Source organism: Dermochelys coriacea, chromosome 18, assembly GCF_009764565.3.
Source record: "Dermochelys coriacea isolate rDerCor1 chromosome 18, rDerCor1.pri.v4, whole genome shotgun sequence".
NCBI lineage: Eukaryota > Metazoa > Chordata > Testudines > Dermochelyidae > Dermochelys > Dermochelys coriacea.
Genome location: NC_050085.1, coordinates 5,613,717 through 5,633,366, shown reverse-complemented (window position 1 = coordinate 5,633,366; position 19,650 = coordinate 5,613,717). Strand labels below are relative to the sequence as shown.

The following is a 19,650-nucleotide window of genomic DNA, read 5'->3' as shown; positions in this document are numbered from 1 at the left end:
CTTAGTTTTTGAATAAACCAAGCAACTTACACAATAAAGCATCAGCAATAGCACAATCTGTCTGAAAATCTGTTACGGAAACATTATGGAAACATGGGATTACTTTATAACATCAAAGGGAGCGGGAAGGAACCACAGAAATACTAAAATATGACATAACTTAGAAGTAGCCCTTGCGGTGATAAAAAAAGCTATGCTAAATCAAATCAAATGCAACAAGGATTTGTGAAAATACTTCACTGAAGATATGAAAAAGGCTCACCAGATTACAGAAAACAGCAGTCCACTGACACCACACCACTTCATCTTTCTTAGACAGCTAATGATATAAAAATGCTTAATGGAAGCTCAGTCAAGATGTGTGTTTTTGCAGTTTTTCATGAGTTTCTTGCTAATACAAATATACAGGAGTTTCCCAAACCAAAGTCTGGTCTCAACAAGCTGCAACACCTCACCTATATATGAGAAATAAAGTCTGAAGCAGCTGGAAGATTCACGGATCATAAGCTATTGAAATGACTAAGTCTTGGGGAAGAGGTGGGTGGTTGCAGACAACCATTTGCAACTCCATCACAGAAACCTAAAAGGATATTTAGAAATCTGTGCTCATGGCCTTCAGTGGATCAAGCTTAGTTAGGAACAGATACACACCAAGGAAAAGTTTAGGAGATTAAGTCAAAATGATAAAGAAACAGGAGAAACTCCACTGGGACCAGTAACACCGACTGCCCCATGGATAGATATATTCAAATGAGGCTTCATTCAACACTTAAGGCAGATACAGCACTGCAGCACATCTGGCAAAGATGCTCTATGCCGATGAGAGACAACTCTCTCCTCAGCATAAATAAAATCACCTCTGTGAGCGGCAGAAGCCATGTCGGCGGGAGAAACTCTCCCGCTGACATAGTGCTATCCACACCACCACTTACATCAGTGTGACTTATGTCTCTTCAGGGGTTGTTTACTCACACCTCTGAGCCACAAAAATTCTGATGACATAGGTTTTCCCATTGCTAAGGCTATTTGAGAAAAAAGTAAGTCTTGTGGTTTAAGGCACTGGATTGAGATTCCTGAGAGCTGGCTTCAATTCCTGTATGCCAGAGGTTTCCTGAATGACCTTGGGAAAGTCATTTAATCTCAGCTCCCCACCTGAAAAAATGGGAATACTACTTCCTCTCTCCCACCTTTTTCTCCGTCTTCCCTATCTAGATTTTAAATTCTTTGGATTTGGGACTGTCTTACTATGCATATGTACAGTGCTCAGCAAAAGTGGGCCCTGAAATTGACTAGAGACTCTAGGCACTACTGTAATAAAATACATCCTACCCTTAGCTTTATTCCTCCCTCCATGCACCCCAAGAAAGCCCACCTTTAAAGTAAGTGCTGAAGCATATTTTAAAATGTGCTTAATGGCTGCTTTCAACAAGGAAGTATAGCCATAAACTACTCACAAGTTTCACTGTTGATGAGGGGACTGTTAATGAAATACAAAAGCACTTTTACTTGTTTGAAGTTAAAAACAAGCCACAAAATTCTATGTTATTTCATTCAAAATAAGAACAATCAGAATTCACTATGACCCCTTTTTATAAAAAAAAATTCTCCCCAAATATTAAGCCTGGACGGGAATGTTCAGTTTTATTCTGACTATATAGTTGATTTAGTGAGTTCATCTTTATGTTTACATTTGAACCGATGTACCAAAGGACCATTGCTAATTATAAGTAACAAAACTTGTTTTGCAGACCTGGGAACATAGTACTTTGGTTGCATGGTTGGAGAATTTTACTAGGAAAACTATTACTATTATTGTCCAATCCTGTTCTCATTTAAATCAATGGCAAAGACTGCCAATGTTATGTTCAAAAAATTATCTGTGTTAAAAAAAAATGGTAATTTCTTACTTAACAGTTCAGATCCCTGTACACGCTCCAGATCATATCTGCCTGGTGTTCTGACAAAGCAAAGTTTGCTCTGGTTAGCAGTACAGAGCCAATACAGCCATCGGAGACCACACTGGATTCTATTCTGCCCCTTACATCATTCACAGAATTGTTGACCAACTTCAACTGTATAATCTTTATTTACCAGTGGCGACTCATAAGCCATAAAGCACACAGCTTGACTTTATGTTGCAAGGCTAGAATGAGTTTGCACTGTTGGCCATTAAAAAAAAATTAGTTTACAAAAAACAAACAAATAAAGTAAAATGAGATATGGAAGTAAACAAAAACAAACATGGAATTGCCACAATGCCACCTTTACGGACTGACTCTTCAAAGCATAACCATATTTCAAAGTAGAATCTATTATTTAACAATTCATATATTTCCACCTTGCCCTCAACGATGAAGTTAAGACAACCTGAAGCCAAAGAACACAAGGTTTCTAAAACGGGCTTAGAATAACATTAACGGTTATGTAAAATATTTGCATTAGGCTTTTTTGAGCTGTAGCCCTAAGAACTAAAATTTAAAATAGTATTTGTGTTTCTCAAACTCACAATATTGGCTCTGAGAACATCTTCCCACTACACAGGCTAATATTTTGCACACAATAAAAACGTTTACATATCAAAATTACGTGACTCCTAATGATTTAACGGGTCTCACTGGTCTTTTCCATTTAAAATGCAAATAGATGAAGCAAAGCAACAGGTCTTTGGATAACCAAAGGGTAAAAACAAGGGAAAGTATGGAAGAGTGGCATTTGTGCTATGGACAAACGTTACTATATTTAGTCTCCTTGTTCCGCAAGCTGCTGGGCATCTGTTTCAGTAACGGTGAATGACTTTTTTCTACCATTCAAGAGTGCAATAATCTGAGCTCATTTTAATTATTGCAATGAAGAAACACCTTCACTCTCAGCTAACTATACTGTTTTAATGAAGACTGAATTCCAGCATCAGAGATCATAGAATGAAATATACTGTTTTAAGAACAAGCTTCCCTGATTTCCTTTGCTAGTTTAAAGCCTTGCAAGAGTTTAAAGAAAAGGTCTGAGACACAATGGAAAACTAAATGTTATTTTGAAGCCTACATGAAAACTACACACAAATACAGCGTGCGCACACACAAGCTGGCTCAAATATTTTTAAATTCACAAATGGTAATTTATCAGCAACCTCTTCAAAACATATTTCTGCCTTTCTGATTTGAAAAAAAAAAAAAAAAGATTTTTGAAAACACCCTGTGCACAGAAGTCAACCATCAGTCACAATTCTTGACAACTCCACTATTCTCCTCCAATTTAAAACCAGCATTTACCACCAAATAATATCACTTGCATTTATGCAAAAGAAAACTGAATATTAAAACAGCATAGATAAAATATTGGAAGAAACTGCTGCTACAAAGCAGTTATATTTATGCCTAGATAAACACCCCTCCCAAAATACGAAGAAAGAGACTTCAAACCAAAGTGAGCAAATTTCGCTAAGTTACAATGAATAAAAATGAAAGTGTCTCACAGAGAACATTTATTGTATCTTAAAGGGTGTAACAGTTTTCTTCTTAAAACAGCCATTTCAGTTACAGTACAGTATTGAAAATAAATATTTAGCATGAGATGTAATCGCAAAGATTTAATTTACACACATGCTTATATATGGAAATTGCAATATATTTTACAGGTATCAACTGGAAAATTTAATATAAATATTGGTACGCTGAAGTTTTATTATATAACTGACATTGGCTGTTCCTTGGCAAGCATTTATTGTAGTGATATATTTTTGACAAATTCTCTTTTCTGCTTCTGCAACTACAACTTTGTAATACTGCTTGGTCAGCTTCTTTGCATATTCTTTCCTGTTCTCAGACTGGGGGGATGGGTGGGAACTTGATTTAGCCAAGATCAGCTAAATCTGAAAAGAGCTCCAAACTAAAGAGCTGGTCTTTCCAAGAAGCCAACTTTATACATTACATATCCAAGCTCAGGCAAGCTGCCTTTCATATGTATATGTCCAGCACAGCTAAGCTCCTGCCACAATAAAACAAGACTGCAATACAATTATTGGGTAACTTGTCCCTTCCCCCACTCAACTAACCAACATACAAAGAAAGGCTTGCTCTATTGTGCACATACAGTACCCTTGATGATCCTGCTGCTAACTGAAACTTCATTCAACAGATATGTACTTAACCATTTTAAGCAACAAATATTTAGTAATTTAGAGAGCTCAAAACAGCTCAAAACAATATATTAAATAAAAATATTAAATACCTATATCAATGGCCAAATATTTAGATTTTCACACCTCTTTTACCTATTTGGAGTGCGTGTACATATATATAAATGCATGGCTTGGGAGTGGGATTTTTGTTTTTAAGAAACAACTAAAAATCTAAATGGTAAAAAAGACTCAAGTTGTGCAGAAATTAAAGGTTTTGCCTAAGCAAATGTGCATCGCCTTCCAAAACCACTGATCAAAATTCAGAAAGGTAAACAAACAAAAAAAAACAAAAACAAACAAAAAAAACAAAAAAGCAATTAATTCAAATCCTGCCATTTTCTTGATCCCTCTCTAAGCAACAGTACCATGGCAACTTTTTCCTGCTTTAAAAATGTCATGTGAAAAAAAGAAAAATACCAGAATGCCAAATTTTCATTTCATTTGAGTACTCCTCATCTTTGCTATTTAAATTCAATCATGCTTGGAACTAAGAGTTTTCGAGTATATACTCTAGAGTAACCCAAGTACTCTGGATTTGTTAGTCTCTACGGTGCCACAAGTACTCCTTTTCTTTTTGTGAATACAGACTAACACAGCTGCTACTCCGAAACCAAGTATTTATATATTCCCTGATCACCTACATAACTAAAGTTATGGTTAATATATAGACTCTCACTACCATGAAAAGAAAAGTAAATGTTCTGTATGTAAAGCTTAATCCCAGGAATATTAATTTCTGATCATCATCAATGGAATTAACGATCGGGTTCCAAAGGCAGAGAAGGGTTGTTTCCTTTAATTTCATGCAATGTTAACAGATCTGTATGGCTGTATTTCCTCCCCGCTCTGAGTAATCATCATGCTCATATCTAGTTTTAAACAATTTTGATTAATTTTCTGCCCCATCCTAACACACAATTTACACTACTCATACAATCCAAATTTGAACACTAAGTATGTATGAATATATCAGGATTGAGCCTCTAACAAACCACCTAGTTGGTGCCTAAAAAGACCTAAAGGGACTCCTTTAGAGATCACATCCTTGTACGTACACCCCCTTCCCCCATAAACTTTAATCATTTCTTGACAGTCTAAGATGTGCAAAGGAAAATAAAAGTAAGTCTTGCAACTAAATGCAGTTATGATCAGGGGAGCCTAGCAAACCCTCTTGCTACGCAGCTCCTGCTGCTGCCTCCTTTTGCAATTTCCCCACCTCCTTCTGTTCAGTAAGCAATCTGGTCTGCTCTTTCCCACATAAACTGAGTCCTAGCCGCCATTTTAGAAAGTCATTCACACAAGCCAGACCACTGCACCATCCACCACTTGAAAAGAAATCTCTTTGAATGTTTCCTCCTTCCCTTTCCCTACCTCTGCACTATGAAAGGGACATACCAAAAAGCATGCAAATGCCTCTCTCAAATAGGCAGAGCTGCCAAGGGACAAGGCTGGCAGCATGTCACCGATCAGCAAATGCTGCAATGCACGTGTTTGCACATTTGTGCATGTGAATTTCCCATCCACTGAAAACAGTGCAGTAACAAGACAGACATCCCTTATGGGGAAGATGATTGAGAGCAAAATACTAACATTTCATTTACATATATCCACTCCAACAATATGCATTAAAACTGCTCATTCTCCTACAAATTAAAATATTTCATATGCAAGGATTTTAAGGTAGGCAAGTGGGGAAAGCCCAGCTAACCCTTCCTACTAAATAACCTTACTTAATTCCTGATTCAAATCACAAATCTCTTGCTTTATTCACTTCCTAGTTTAAAATAATGGGGGACTGATTACAAATGGGCGCACGCGCGCGCACACACACCATGCCTAGTTTAAGTGGTTATGAATGAACTTACTATTCACAAACCCTGCTTTACATGCAGACATGTATGCTTCCAAGATGAAGATTTAATATCTTAGATCAAGCAACAACCAAAATAATCAGGCATCTTTCCTTAAAAAAGCGATAGGGCAGGTCTCCTGCTTCTTCTTCCATTTCCCTGTCCAAGCTCCTCATGTGTTAGTAACCAAGTCTATTTTTCCCATGGTGACTCACTATTAAGGACGTTCTATAATGTTCCTACACTAAGCAGTAGTAAGAACGCTTCTGAAGTGTGAGAATAGACCCAATCCTGGCTATTTATAATACACATCTAGAACTACTACTTTTTTTCCTTACACTTTTAACAAGGTTCTAGTGCAATTTGTCAACCTTATAATGACCACATTTCCAAAGAGTTCTGTTTAATCTTGCACCCACTAAACGTAATCCCTCAATACAGGTAAAAAATATTTGGTTAAATACCACTAAGACAGACAGGTGAACACAAACCTTTTTTTAAACTCTGATAATTTAAGAGAAAAATATGAAGAGGAGGAAAAATATAAAATCATGCAAACTATTGTTCTATTATGGCCTATGTGATGGGGGTTATAGAATAGAGAGAGAGAATATAGAATTTATAAATGTAAAAAACAACAACAGCTCTGAAGAGCTCTGTGTAAGCTTGATTCTTTCACCAACAGAAGTTGGTCCAGTAAAAGGTATTACCTCACCCACCTTGTCTCTCTAAAACAATACCAGTCCACGCTCCAGTATTATAAATTCCAGAACACTGTTTCTTAGTGAAAGGATCCATTGGGAGTTGGCTTCTTCAAGCACTTCCATGATCTTCAATTTCACCTTTGTATTTCCAAGCACTCAAGTTCCCACCATCCACTTTACAAACCTCTTAGTTAATTTCATTATAAAGCATCTAACCAAAGATGCACCGCTGTTACAGTCACTTGGTCACACCTGAGTGCAAGGCATCCAGCTACCTTCAGTAATGGAATGGGTTGATATGAAGAAAAAAAAAATGTAAAACAAAAACCCTCTTCATTTAAACACTGAGAAAGGATTTTTAAAATCATGGCACCAAGTAGGAAGATGACCAGCCTCGGAGATTAAAAATTGTTTCCAATACATTGCACCTCACAAAATATCCAATCCATGTAGAAAATAGCGAATTCCCTCTTTTCACCTGGCTTTTCCATCCTTGGGTGTTTTTGCTCCTGCTAGTCCTTGGCTCTGCGAGGCTCCAATATTTCTCCATGAAGCTCCTTCCGCATTATAAACCTCCAGGATTTTATCTTACAGGAGACCACAAAGATCTTCACCGCGGTGCAGGGACGCGTATAGATATTTCTGTTCTCCTCTGACACCCACAAACCCCCCCCCCCACACACACCCCCCCCCTCCTTGCCTGGGATCAGAGCGATTTCCACACACAGTCCATGGGGGTGAGTCTCCGCAGGAGTTGCTATGATACCCTGAGACAGATTTTCCCATCCCTTCACCGCTGGCTCCAGGCTGGGTGAGGGGAAGCCATAGAAGATCCTGTTTTCTCCAAGCGGTTCGGGCTATTTTTTGGAGGGGTGGGGGAAGGGGGCATGCACAGACCCTGCCCCCTCCCTTAACACTCCGTGGGCAGGAAGGGGGGGAGCCACACGCAGATCCCCCCCCCCAGCCCATACACTGGGGGCGCAGCGCGCACAGAGCCTGGCGGAGATATCCCCTGGCGCTCCCCACCCCGGATTTAGGGCCCCTCCTGCCCCCCCCCCCGGTCACTCACCGCTTGAAGTGCTCGATGATCTTCTCCTCGCGCACGTTCTCCGGTAAGTTGCCCACCCAGAGGTGCCTGGTTTCCCGGACCATGCTGCGCCGCGCCGGCCCCCCCCGCGCCCCGGCCTGTGCCCTAGTGCCAGGAGCTGCCTCCCCTCGCGGCGGCGGCGGCCACCATCCCTTGGGGCCCCTGCTCCGGGCCGGCGGGCTGCGGCTCCCCTCCTGGCTCCCCTCAGCGGCAGCGCGGCGCCCCCTCCCCCTCGCGCTCTCTCGCGCTGTGTGGCGGCTCCGCTCTCCCCGCTCCCTCACACACCGCCGCCAAGCCCGGCGCAGGCGCACTCCCGGCCCGGAGTGGGGCGGGCGGGGGGGGGGGAGAAGGGAACGGAGGGGGGGAGCGCTCGCTCCCAACGCCCTGGACCGCCAGCCTCGCGGCCTCACTGCGCACGCGCCGAGCTAGACCGACTCGTTTTCCGCACAGCTTGTATCCTCACGCCACTGCGCCTGCGCAAAAAAAAAAAAAAAAAAAAAAGAGAGAGAGGGGGGAGGGGAAGGAGCCGTTCCTTCTCTTCCCGCTCCCATTGGCGTCCATGGGGGAGCCCTTGGTGCCATTGAGCTCAGGCGGGACGGGGCATGGCCCATTGAGTTCAATGAGAACGAGCGACGCTTGGGCCCTGGGAGCGGAACTGGGGCCTCTGATGCTCTTTGCGCCAGCTGGCTGCACTTAGGGGAACAGGGCGCTGCTTCGCCCTCTCTTACTTGCTGCCATCCCTGCTGCAGCATCACACCCCGCTTTGGCTGGGCCTCCACGGCCAGGGCCCTCGGGTCAGGGAAATTAAGAGCGTGAACTTCCCGGAGAAGAGCTTGTGTCGCTCCAGCGCTCGTCTCCTCTCGCCAGCAGAAGCCGGACCAATAAAAAATATTATAAATAAAACCTCACCCACCGGGCCTCTTGAATTTTCTGGCACCGAGAAAGCCCTTGGGAGCAAATGCTGATCTCAGAAAGGCCAGTGTAAAGCCAGGGTTACTCCACGGAAATGGATGGAGTTATTCAGCATTTACACCAGTGTAACAGCACAGCATCGGGCCCTTTTTTTATACATCTCGGAATAAATTATTAACAAACAGCAGCCACTCTCTGGCCACAGAGTAGAAAGGTGATAGCAGTATATGGTGCTTCAATACCAGCATGATACGTGCCACAGGAATACCACAGGTTTCAGAGTAGCAGCCGTGTTAGTCTGTATTCGCAAAAAGAAAAGGAGTACTTGTGGCACCTTAGAGACTAACAAATTTACCACAGAGTGCAAATAAATAAGATTTTCATCCCAGGTGACATTTAAATTAGATTTAGGAACACAGACAGAATCACATCCAAGACCCTCTAGTCCGGTGTCCTGTCTGACAGTGGCCAGTACCAAATGCTTCAGAGGAAGAGAAAACATCCCCGCTCTACGCAAATGTGGGATAATCTGTCCCTCATGTTAGGTCTCATCCTGATCTAATAGTTAGAGATTGGCTTAATCCCTAAAGCATGAGATTTCAAATTGCACATATTTTAAAATATTTACATAGCAACTTTCACCCCCAAAGGCACTTTACAGTAATAATCCTGTGCAACATTACTGTCAATCACATTGACTTTTTAAAAATTGTGCCTCACTAGAGGTGTAGATAGTTGAAACATAAGAACGGCCATGCTGGGTCAGACCAAAGGTCCACCTAGCCTAGTATCCGGTCTTCCAACAGTGGCCAATGCCAGGAGCCCCAGAGGGAATGAACAATTCTTAGAGTCTTAGATCCCAATCACAATTGGATCTTTACTGGAGACCCTTGCACACCCCACCCCACCCCAACAACTTCAAAGGAAGCTGCATGGGCTCTAGGCCCCACCCATGGAGATGTTATTGCAGGATCAGGGCCATAAGAATCTTCCCAGCCCTAAGTCTTACATTCTCCCTCTAAAAGATATATGCAATAAGTATAAGCAAAAATAAATTTAACTCAAATTACACTGAGTATTCCATGTGAAAGCAAGCACAAGTTCATTTTATATTAGAGAAGTAAGATTTCCATGTTACACTATTTTACAATTCTATAGCTCTGGTCATCTCTATCTGCATCACATGCAGACAATACCCTATATAAAACCTCATCTGCAGTTTGAGGGGAAGTTGAGAACCAATCAGCACCTTTCACAAAAGCGGGAGGGAAAAGAAATGTTGGCAAAGGACATAACAGAGCAGACTCTTATGCAAACTGCCACAGGATCTTTTGTACTGAATCCTGCAGGCACCCAATCCTGGGAACCACTTGCAAGAGTAAAGCTACTCACATACTTAACTGTTTACAGGATTAGACCCCTAGTGTTTACACAGATTAGACAGGACCTTTTTTAAAGGTCCTATCTAAATGAGCCACATTTAGCAACATGAAAAGGAGTACTTGTGGCACCTTAGAGAGACTAACAAATTTATTTGAGCATAAGCTTTCGTGAGCTACAGCTCACTTCATCGGATGCATTATGAGCGGTAGCTCACAAAAGCTTATGCACAAATAAATTTGTTAGTCTCTAAGGTGCCACAGGTACTCCTTTTCTTTTTACAAATACAGACTAACACGGCTGCTACTCTGAAACCTATCATTTAGCAACATGTAACTCAGTGTTCCAGTACAGAAGGAAGAGCTGAATCAACCCTGCCTGGATATGAAGCTTTGGTTCCAGGGAGTCTAGTAGATATTAAACATTCGATACTTATAAGGCCACTGTACTATCCTCTCCAGCATCTCGTCCCATCCTCCCCTTGGAAGGCAGCTTTTTAATAGCTGTGAAGGAAAGTGGGTGCGATTTTGCACTCAGAGAAGGTTATCCATTTAACAAAAAGCAACAATACAGATTTATCAACAGCAAGATCTAGCTGTCTCCCCTTTCCATGGGTGCTGGAACAATTTTTATAGAAGGGGTACCGATGACAGAAGCCATGGAAACCATGTATTTGGTGTTTGTTATTACTACTTCAAGCCAGGGGGTACGGCAGCATCACAGCCCCTTTCCACATAGAATCAATTTATTTCATAGGAGTTTGGAAGAAGAGACGCTCAAGTTATTATTTTATATTCAAACCCCAAGTGAACCAGTTCGAGGTTAGGGTAAAACCGAACACACATCCAGAGACAGCATTTCTTTTGGAGCCACATAAGCCTGGTTAGCTGCTTACAGCACAAAGAAAAAAAGACTAATATTTCAATGCATTTCCTTTGGCCAAAGCCTCCTGTTTGCTGACAATGCTTTTCTATTGATTGAAACCATATTCTTATTTGCTGGGATGAGCAAAGCTCAATGGCACTGGATTCATATTCCATCCATGCTTGCTAATATCCACTGAGTGCCCAGTTATGCGCTCAGTGATGTACTGAGCACAAATTAAGAGGGTCCCTGCACCAATGTGCTCACAATATTTTCATTTAACTTTATATCTTGAAGGCTTTTACTTGCTGAGAAATTATTCCCCCACCCAAGAGTTAAGACAGACCCCGTTCACCACCCACTTACATTCACTCAAGCCATGTGCACCTAAGCATTCAAAATGTTAAAGCAATAGAAGATATTACCATCTCTCTTCAGTGAGATGTTTACCACATCAGTTTCTTTTCCATGGAATTGGGTTTTAGATTTTGACCAGCTACTTGTAAAGCAGAAATACAGAGTAATCATTATAAATAAGCATGTACTGTATATAGCATTTTACACCTTTAAAAAGCTCTACAAACATCCATTCCAGGATAAATGGTAAAAGATTCCAAGTTTTACAGTAAAGTTGCTTATTCTTATGCAATTTTCCCAAGTTGTGATTTTCACTTTCCAGTTCAGAATGCAGTTTTCAGCTATGATGCTACCTACTTCTCCTCCCCTACCGTCACACAAGAGCTCTGAGGGACAAAACCAAGGTTACGCCTATACTTTAGCCGCTACAACGACACTGCCACAGCGCTTCAGTGTAAACACTCACTACAGCAACAGTAGGGGTTCTCCCATCACTGTAGTTAACCCACCTTCCTGAGAGGCGGTAGCTAGGTCGATGGAAGAATTGTTCCATCGACCTAGTGCTGTTTACACCCGGGGTAGGTCATCTTAACTACATCACACAGGGATGTGGATTTTTCACACCTGGGTTGACTTAATTTTGGAGTCTAGACGGGGCCTGTAAAAGGAGCCTCACTAATGTCAGTTTTCGGTGTAGACAAGCCATCAGCATAGCTACATTTCTCCAGGGTGTGGATTCCTGCATGTTATGGGTAAAGAGGGGTGTCTACAGATTAGACCCATCTAAAAACAAAAGCAAGTCAGCCAACTCTATTCAGTCAGCGGTGGAAAGGGAAATAGCTTAAGTCATGTTATTCAAAGGCCTAATCATCACTACAAACAGTAGGAATGGTACGTAGCCATGTATGCGTACCTGGGGAAAAATCTTGGACTGCCCAACTCTTTAACCTGACTGTGGGGAAACAGTTCCTGCCTACACTAAAACTACACAATATTGTGACAACTGGATTATAACTGAATCCCCTAACTCTGTTATACAATAGATGTAATGTATGCAGGACTTCAATGGAGGTTGGAGAGAGAATGAAAAAAAAAAAATATATCAGATTGGTCCTGAGATTCATGACTGGATCTAAGGCAGAGGTCAGTCATACTCCAGAAAAAACTCCAGCATTAGAGACATGACAACAAATTCACCCCTGGCATAACTCCACTGGCTTCAATAGAATGCTCCAGGGATTAATTTGGCCTGCATAGCCTGACAGCAATCAAACTCTCACACAAACTTTAATGGATTATAGTTGGCACCATAATTGATGCTAGCAAGATTGACCTGGTCTCCATTGTTCCAAAATGTATGGAATTCAGTGCAAGGTAATGCACATTGGAAGGAACCATTTAAATGGACTTGTACACACTAATGGGTTCTGAAGTACACTTCACCTCTCAAGAAAGTGATCTAGGAGCCCTTGTGGACAATTCACTGAAAACATCTGCTCAGCACACAGTAACAGCCCCAAGGGAATAACTCGTCAGGCCGCATATTAACAAGGGAGATGTATAAGACATTCTCATTCTCAGCCTGAACATTGTGTTCAAGTTCATCTCAAGACGAGAGATGCAGAAACCAGAAAGGTCAGAAAGAACGACAACAATTAGAGCCATGGGGAAGAGATGCCTCCCTACAGGGACCTATTTAAAAGTCTGGAACTATATAGTTTTGAAATCAGGAGAGTAAGAAAATATTCTTAGAAGTACATGAAATAAGAAATAGAACACAGAAGGTTGATTAGGCACAGTTATTTGTGCTTTCCCAAAAATAAAAGGCCACCTTATGTAATTAACAGGTAATATTGACAATGGTTAAGCAGTTCACTTTTATGCAACATATTAACCAATTCGTGGAACTTACTGCCACAGGGTATGGAGGCAAGGAGTTCATCCATTTCAAAAACAGATTAGACAGCGAATAAGAACAGCAACTGCAGTTACTCTTGCTAAAATTATCACTTCTCATACTGTTATTTCAGGGCATTTCAGGATCAGTCAGTCATTCTGTATTTCAGTCCTCCACAGGATAAAGTAAATGCACAGTTAGTTGCATCAGGGGGCAAATGTTATGCCTTCCTCTGAAGCAGACATTGGCCAAATGTCAGAGTCTGCATAATAGATTAGATGGAACATTGGTCACATCCAGTGAGGTAATTATTATATTCTACCAGTGATCGTAAGTAATGGGCTTCTCTGCTTATTACACAGTCATGATCTGTTATGGTGGCTGAAGTATTCTCAGGAATACTTGATATAGAAATTCACTGAAGCTTCTCTTAATTTGAGTCTTCTGATTATGTCTGCCATCTTGCTAATAAATCAGTATTTTATATAGTATCCCTGCCTGTTGACTATATAAATTCATTATTGACAATGACAAGATGGGAGTTGAATACCAGATTGGTAACCAGATTATATATCTGGTTTTAATAATGGCCTGCATTATTGCAAGAAATTTATCATTTAAATAAAAAGTTTAGTGCTTAAGCAATAATGATTTTTTTTAAAAAAACAACTGATGAGTGAATATGAAAGGAGGATGAATACAGTTTCTAGTATTTGGCGAAGATCAGGGATTCGTTAATATTTTTATTGTTCTATAAACATGAAGTTCAGAGCCAGATCCCAATTTAGGAGTGGAGTTAGGACCCAATATTTTGGTTCATCCCATCTTAAAGTTAAAGGACCAGCCATCAGTGTTCTGTCCTGCAAGTTTGGATCTGCCTCCAGATCCAAAGTTTAGAGATGATAGATCTAAGTTATTCCACCCACTCCCTCCCTCCCGCCAGGCCTTTAAATATCATCACCACTGATATGAAAATGGTAACCACCAACAAGAGGTTCAATATATGTCAATTTTGACAAACATTATTGTTGATTGCACTCCACAGTTTACACCAGACCTATCAAGAGAAATGCTTCTAAACACAGATTTTCAGACCACTACGCTGAATAAAACAGATACTGCTTGCTTTCAGCAGCAAAGTGTAAAGTGATTATTTGACACCCAAGAATACTGTATCAATGAATGGACTGCAAAAAAACCTGCTGCTGAATATCATTTTGATAACCTATTTTTTAAAAGAATGATTAAAATTAATAGTTTTCAGACCATGGCCAAAGAAATAAGTAAGTGTTTCAGGAAAAAGTACCATTGAACTATGTTAATGGTAGATGTGAAATAAATCCGATTTCAACATAGTGCCTATTGGACATCCCAAATGGCACTCTTTTGGAGACGTCAACAGAGCAGCATAGAAATTAGAATCAGAAATGTAAGGCTGAATGGGACTTTGAGAGCTCATCTAGTCCAACCCCCTGTGCTGAGGTAGGACCAAGTATACCTAGACTCTCCCTGATAGGGTTGTCTAATCTGCTCTTAAAAACCTCCAGTGATGGGGATTCTACAAATTCCCTTAGCAATCTATTCCAGTACATAACTATCCTTATAGTTAGAAAATTTTTCCTACTATCTAGCCCAAATCTCCCTTGCTACACATTAAGCTGCTTACTACTTGTCCTACCTTCACTGGAAATGGAGAACAATTGATCACCAGCCTCTTTATAACAACCCTTCACATATTTGAAGACTTATCTGTTCCCCCCCTAAGTCTTTTCTCAAGACTAAACAGGTCTACTTTTTAAACCTTTTCTCATAGGTCAGATTTTCTAAACCTTTAATCATTTTTGTTGTTCTGCTCTGGACTCTCTTCTATTTGGCCATCATTTTCTTAAAGTGTGTTTCCCAAAAAGGGACACGCTACTCCAGCTGAGCCTGATCACTGACATGTAGAGCAGCACAATTACCTTTTGTGTCTTACATACAACAAACCTGTTAATACACCCCAGAACGATAATAGCTTTTTTTTCACAACTGTGTCATACTGTTGGCTCACATTTCATTTGGGAAATTAATAACTATAACCCACAGAGCCGTTTCTGCAGATTGAACTACTGTAGTTGCTCATGTTGCAAAGGTTGTTCACGGGTGAGTCACGCTGAAGTCTCCTATCAGCCTAGCCAACCTCCAAGGCTGCAAAAAAGCAGCACCTTTCACAAATGCTAGAGGCACCTCAAAAATAAATAATTATCATCAAAGCAAGATCCCACAGGATACAAATAATTGCATGGGGACTGTAGAAACTTGCCTATCCTGCACATGGAATTAAAAATGCAATTTTCCTATAGCTAATACAGCAGAAAAATGCCACATATGGGACCCAATCTTGCACATCATTTACGCTAGTGTGGACTATCACTGAGCTCAAGGAGGCTGGCTTCCTATTCACACTGACCAACTTGCAGAAACTGGGCTAGGATATGAAACGCACCGTCCAAAGCTCCAAATCAAAGTTTTTAAATCTTCTGATGCTGCTTTCCCTTCAGCCCCACCATTTTGAAAGGATGTGGAGAAATTTTTTTTTTTATTTAAATGGAAAATTTACAAATATCCTTGCTTTTGCAGAAATCTGATCTTTTACTCTAATGCTATTTCTATATTAAACTCAATTTATTACATTTTAATAAACATGGATTACACAAAAATTGGTGTAACTGCTAGTTAGATAAATGGATAATTAAAATTACATTTCTTTGAACAAGACTTCAATAAATCAGAGGGCAACAGGAGTGAATTTCTGATCTTAATTGGGCTTTATTTTCACATTGTGAATACTCTGCAGCCTTCAGTATACAGAAAATGCTCACGGAAATTCAGGCATGCATATGCAAGCACAGTTGGGGAAGCATCTGGGCACACAGGCTTATACTTTTAATGCTGTTGCTTCTACTCTAGCAGATACAGTATGATCAATACAAAGTTAACTGTATCTATGCTAAAGTTACTATCTAGTAAACACATTTAAGGTCACATTGATTAAATTTTTTGACTGATTTTTAAACACTGCCAAGAGGACAGCTATACAGTCCCTGAAATCCAGCCACCAGATAGTGATCAAAACCAGAGGACAAAGGGGGTGCCATCATAGTTCTCAACCATCCTCATTGACAGTCATCACAACTGACAACTCTCTGACACTGCCTCCTATAAAGAGTTCAAGAGACCTCAAACCACAATTCACACTGGAATTTAAGAGCATCATCAAATCCTCCCCCAAAGAACACCAAGAGAAACCCTACACCTTCATCCCCCACAAACCCAACTCAGGGATCTTCTCCAGGCTTCCCAAGATACACAAACATGGGAACCTAGGCAGTCCAGTTGTATCTGGCCATGGCACTCAGTGAAAGAATCTAAGGACTCCAAGAAACCATCCTCAAACCACTCACCACACAGAGGGCCAGTTTCCTCCAGGATACAACCAATTTCCTCCAGAAACTCTGCAACACTAACCTCCCTCTGAACACCATGGATGTCCCCTCCCTGGACACCAACATCCCTCACAATGACAGCATTGTGCTGCCTTCCTCAAATAGCTACAAAACAATGGACAACACTCCGATATCCATTCCAAACACGTCACGGAACTCATCCATTTAATTTGTCCAAACCATGGAAAGAACCACGAACACTAGGATGACTCCCCCAATAGGCCATCCTCTTTCCAGGCTACTTTGAGGAAGAATTTCTGGACAAATGCACCACAAAACCAATAATATACCTGAGATACATATTTTCAGCATCCTCTAGATAGACAACCTGAACTCCCTCAGATTTCCACCACAAGTTCAACCACCACCTTCCATCCATCAAACTCTCTTTAGATCACTCCACACCAGCATCAACTTCCTGGATACCACAATCAGCTTCAACAATGGAACCCTATGGACAATTATATACAAGACAACCACAGACTACCCCACTTACCTTCACAGATCCAGAAATCATCCCAAACACACCAAGAAATCTGTTATCTACAGCCAGCCATTCAGAACACAGAATATGCTCAACAACAAAGTCTAAGATATACACTTCAACAAACGTAAAACCTCCTTCGTCAAACAAGGACACGCCTCCGGAGAAGTAAATCGCATCTTGGAATGGGCCACTCAAATACCCCAAGAGAACCTGCTTTAATACAGAAAAAAAAAATTTCCTCTGACCTCACATCCTTACTTGTCACCTACCATATAAATCATCCCAGCCAGGGCTTTGTCAAGCCTGACCTTAAAAACTTCTAAGGAAGGAGATTCCACCACCTCCCTAGGTAACGCATTCCAGTGTTTCACCACTCTCCTAGTGACAAAGTTTTTCCTAATATCCAACCTAAATCTCCCCCACTGCAACTTGAGACCATTACTCCTTGCTCTGTCATCTGCTACCACTGAGAACCATCTACATCCATCCTCTTTGGAACCCCCTTTCAGGTAGTTGAAAGCACCTATCAAATCCCCCCTCATTCTTCTCTTCCGCAGACTAAACAATCCCAGTTCCCTCAGCCTCTCCTCATAAGTCACGTGTTCCAGTCCCCCATCATTTTTGTTGCCCTTCGCTGGACTCTTTCCAATTTTTCCACATCCTTCTTGTAGTGTGGGGCCTAAAACTGGACACAGTACTCCAGATGAGGCCTCACCAATGTCGAATAGAGGGGAACGATCACATCCCTGCTGGCAATCTGCTGGGAATGCCCCTACTTATACATCCCAAAATGCCATTGGCCTTTTTGGCAACAAGGGCACACTGTTGACTCATATCCAGCTTCTCTTCCACTGTAACCCCAGGTCCTTTTCTGCAGAACTGCTGCCTAGCCATTCGATCCCTAGTCTGTAGCGGTGCATGGGATCTTCCGTCCTAAGTGCAGGACTCTGCACTTGTCCTTGTTGAACCTCATCAGATTTCTTTTGGCCCAATCCTCTAATTTGTTTAGGCCCCTCTGTATCCTATCCCTACCCTCCAGTGTATCTACCTCTCCTCCCAGTTTAGTGTCATCTGCAAACTTGCTAACGGTGCAATCCACACCATCCTCCAGATCATTTATGAAGATATCGAACAAAACCGGCAGAGGATTGACCCTTAGGGCACTCCACTTGATACCAGCTGCCAACTAGACACGGAGCCGATGATCACTACCTGTTGAGTCAGACAATCTAGCCAACTTTCTATCCACCTTATAGTCCATTCATCCAGCCCATACTACTTTAACTTGCTGGCAAGAATACTGTGGGAGACCATGTCAAAAGCTTTGCTAAAGTCAAGGAACAACACATCCACTGCTTTCCCCTTATCCACAGAGCCAGTTATCTCGTCATAGAAGGCAATTAGATTAGTCAGGCATGACTTGCCCTTGGTGAATCCATGCCGACTGTTCCTGATCACTTTCCTCTCCTCTAAGTGCTTCAGAATTGATTCCTTGAGGACCTGGTCCATGATTTTTGCAGGGACTGAGGTGAGGCTGACTGGCCATAATCACTATGGTCTAAAAGGAAGTCACACGGAAAAATGATAAAAGACCAAAAAAACCTATCATCCATGGGCAAACACTTTTCACAAAACAATCACTCCATATCTGGCCTCTCAGGCCCTATCCTCAATGGAAACCACCACAACATCTTCAAAAGATGAGCCTGGGAACTTAAATTCATAACTTTGCTAGACACTAAAAAAATCACGGTCTTAAAGACGACATTGGATTTATGGTTTATTACAACAAACTGTAAGCCCGATAACTGCAGGGCCACTTCACCTTGAATGGTCCCTTAGAATGTGTTCGTCTCTAAGGTGCCACAAGTACTCCTTTTCTTTTTAGAATGTGTGTTAACTATCTATATTAAAAAATCTGTTTCACCTTGTATTTAGCTGTGACACTGAGTGTATCTTTCCCAGACATGAAGAACCCTGTGTAGCTCAAAAGCTTGTCTCTCACCAACAGAAGTTGGTCCAGTAGAAGATATTACCTCACCCCCCTTGTCTCTCTAATATCAGAGTCAACATGGTAAAAGTTCAGCAACTGGAAGGAGAAGGGATATCTAGGCCCTGCCTACATTGGGCATTTCAATCACTGATTGCCTGCCATTGGTGCAAACACCTACTATAGACAGGTAAATCTACTATTTGTACTTGTAGAGCAGTCTCTCTCAACCTTTCCAGACTTCTGTACCCCTTTCAGGAGTCTGATTTGTCTGTCGTAGCCCCAAATTTCACTTCACTTAAGAACTACTTACTTATAAAATCAGACATAAAAATTAAAAACAAACAAAAAAAAAGTCACAGCATACTATTAGCGAAAAATTGCTCACTTTCTCATTTTTACCACATAATTATAAATCAATTGGAATATAAATATTGTATTTACATTTCAGTGTCTAGTA

At 41.2% G+C, this 19,650-nt stretch overlaps 1 protein-coding gene across 6 annotated transcripts in view; it reads right to left on the bottom strand.

Moving 5' to 3' along the window:
* SPEN (spen family transcriptional repressor) overlaps positions 1 to 8,066 on the bottom strand; it is a 113,165-nt gene extending 105,099 nt beyond the window's left edge. For 4 of the 6 annotated variants that reach the window (XM_038377218.2, XM_038377219.2, XM_038377224.2 and 1 more), the window contains exon 1: positions 7,801 to 8,026. In XM_038377218.2, the coding sequence (XP_038233146.1) occupies positions 7,801 to 7,883 (83 nt within the window). In that variant the 5' untranslated portion in view covers positions 7,884 to 8,026. Of the gene's footprint in view, positions 1 to 7,800 lie in introns of all 6 variants that reach the window. The other 2 variants (XR_006276285.1, XM_043499765.1) reach the window with 2 other exon arrangements.
* Between the last annotated feature and the right edge of the window lie 11,584 nt (positions 8,067 to 19,650).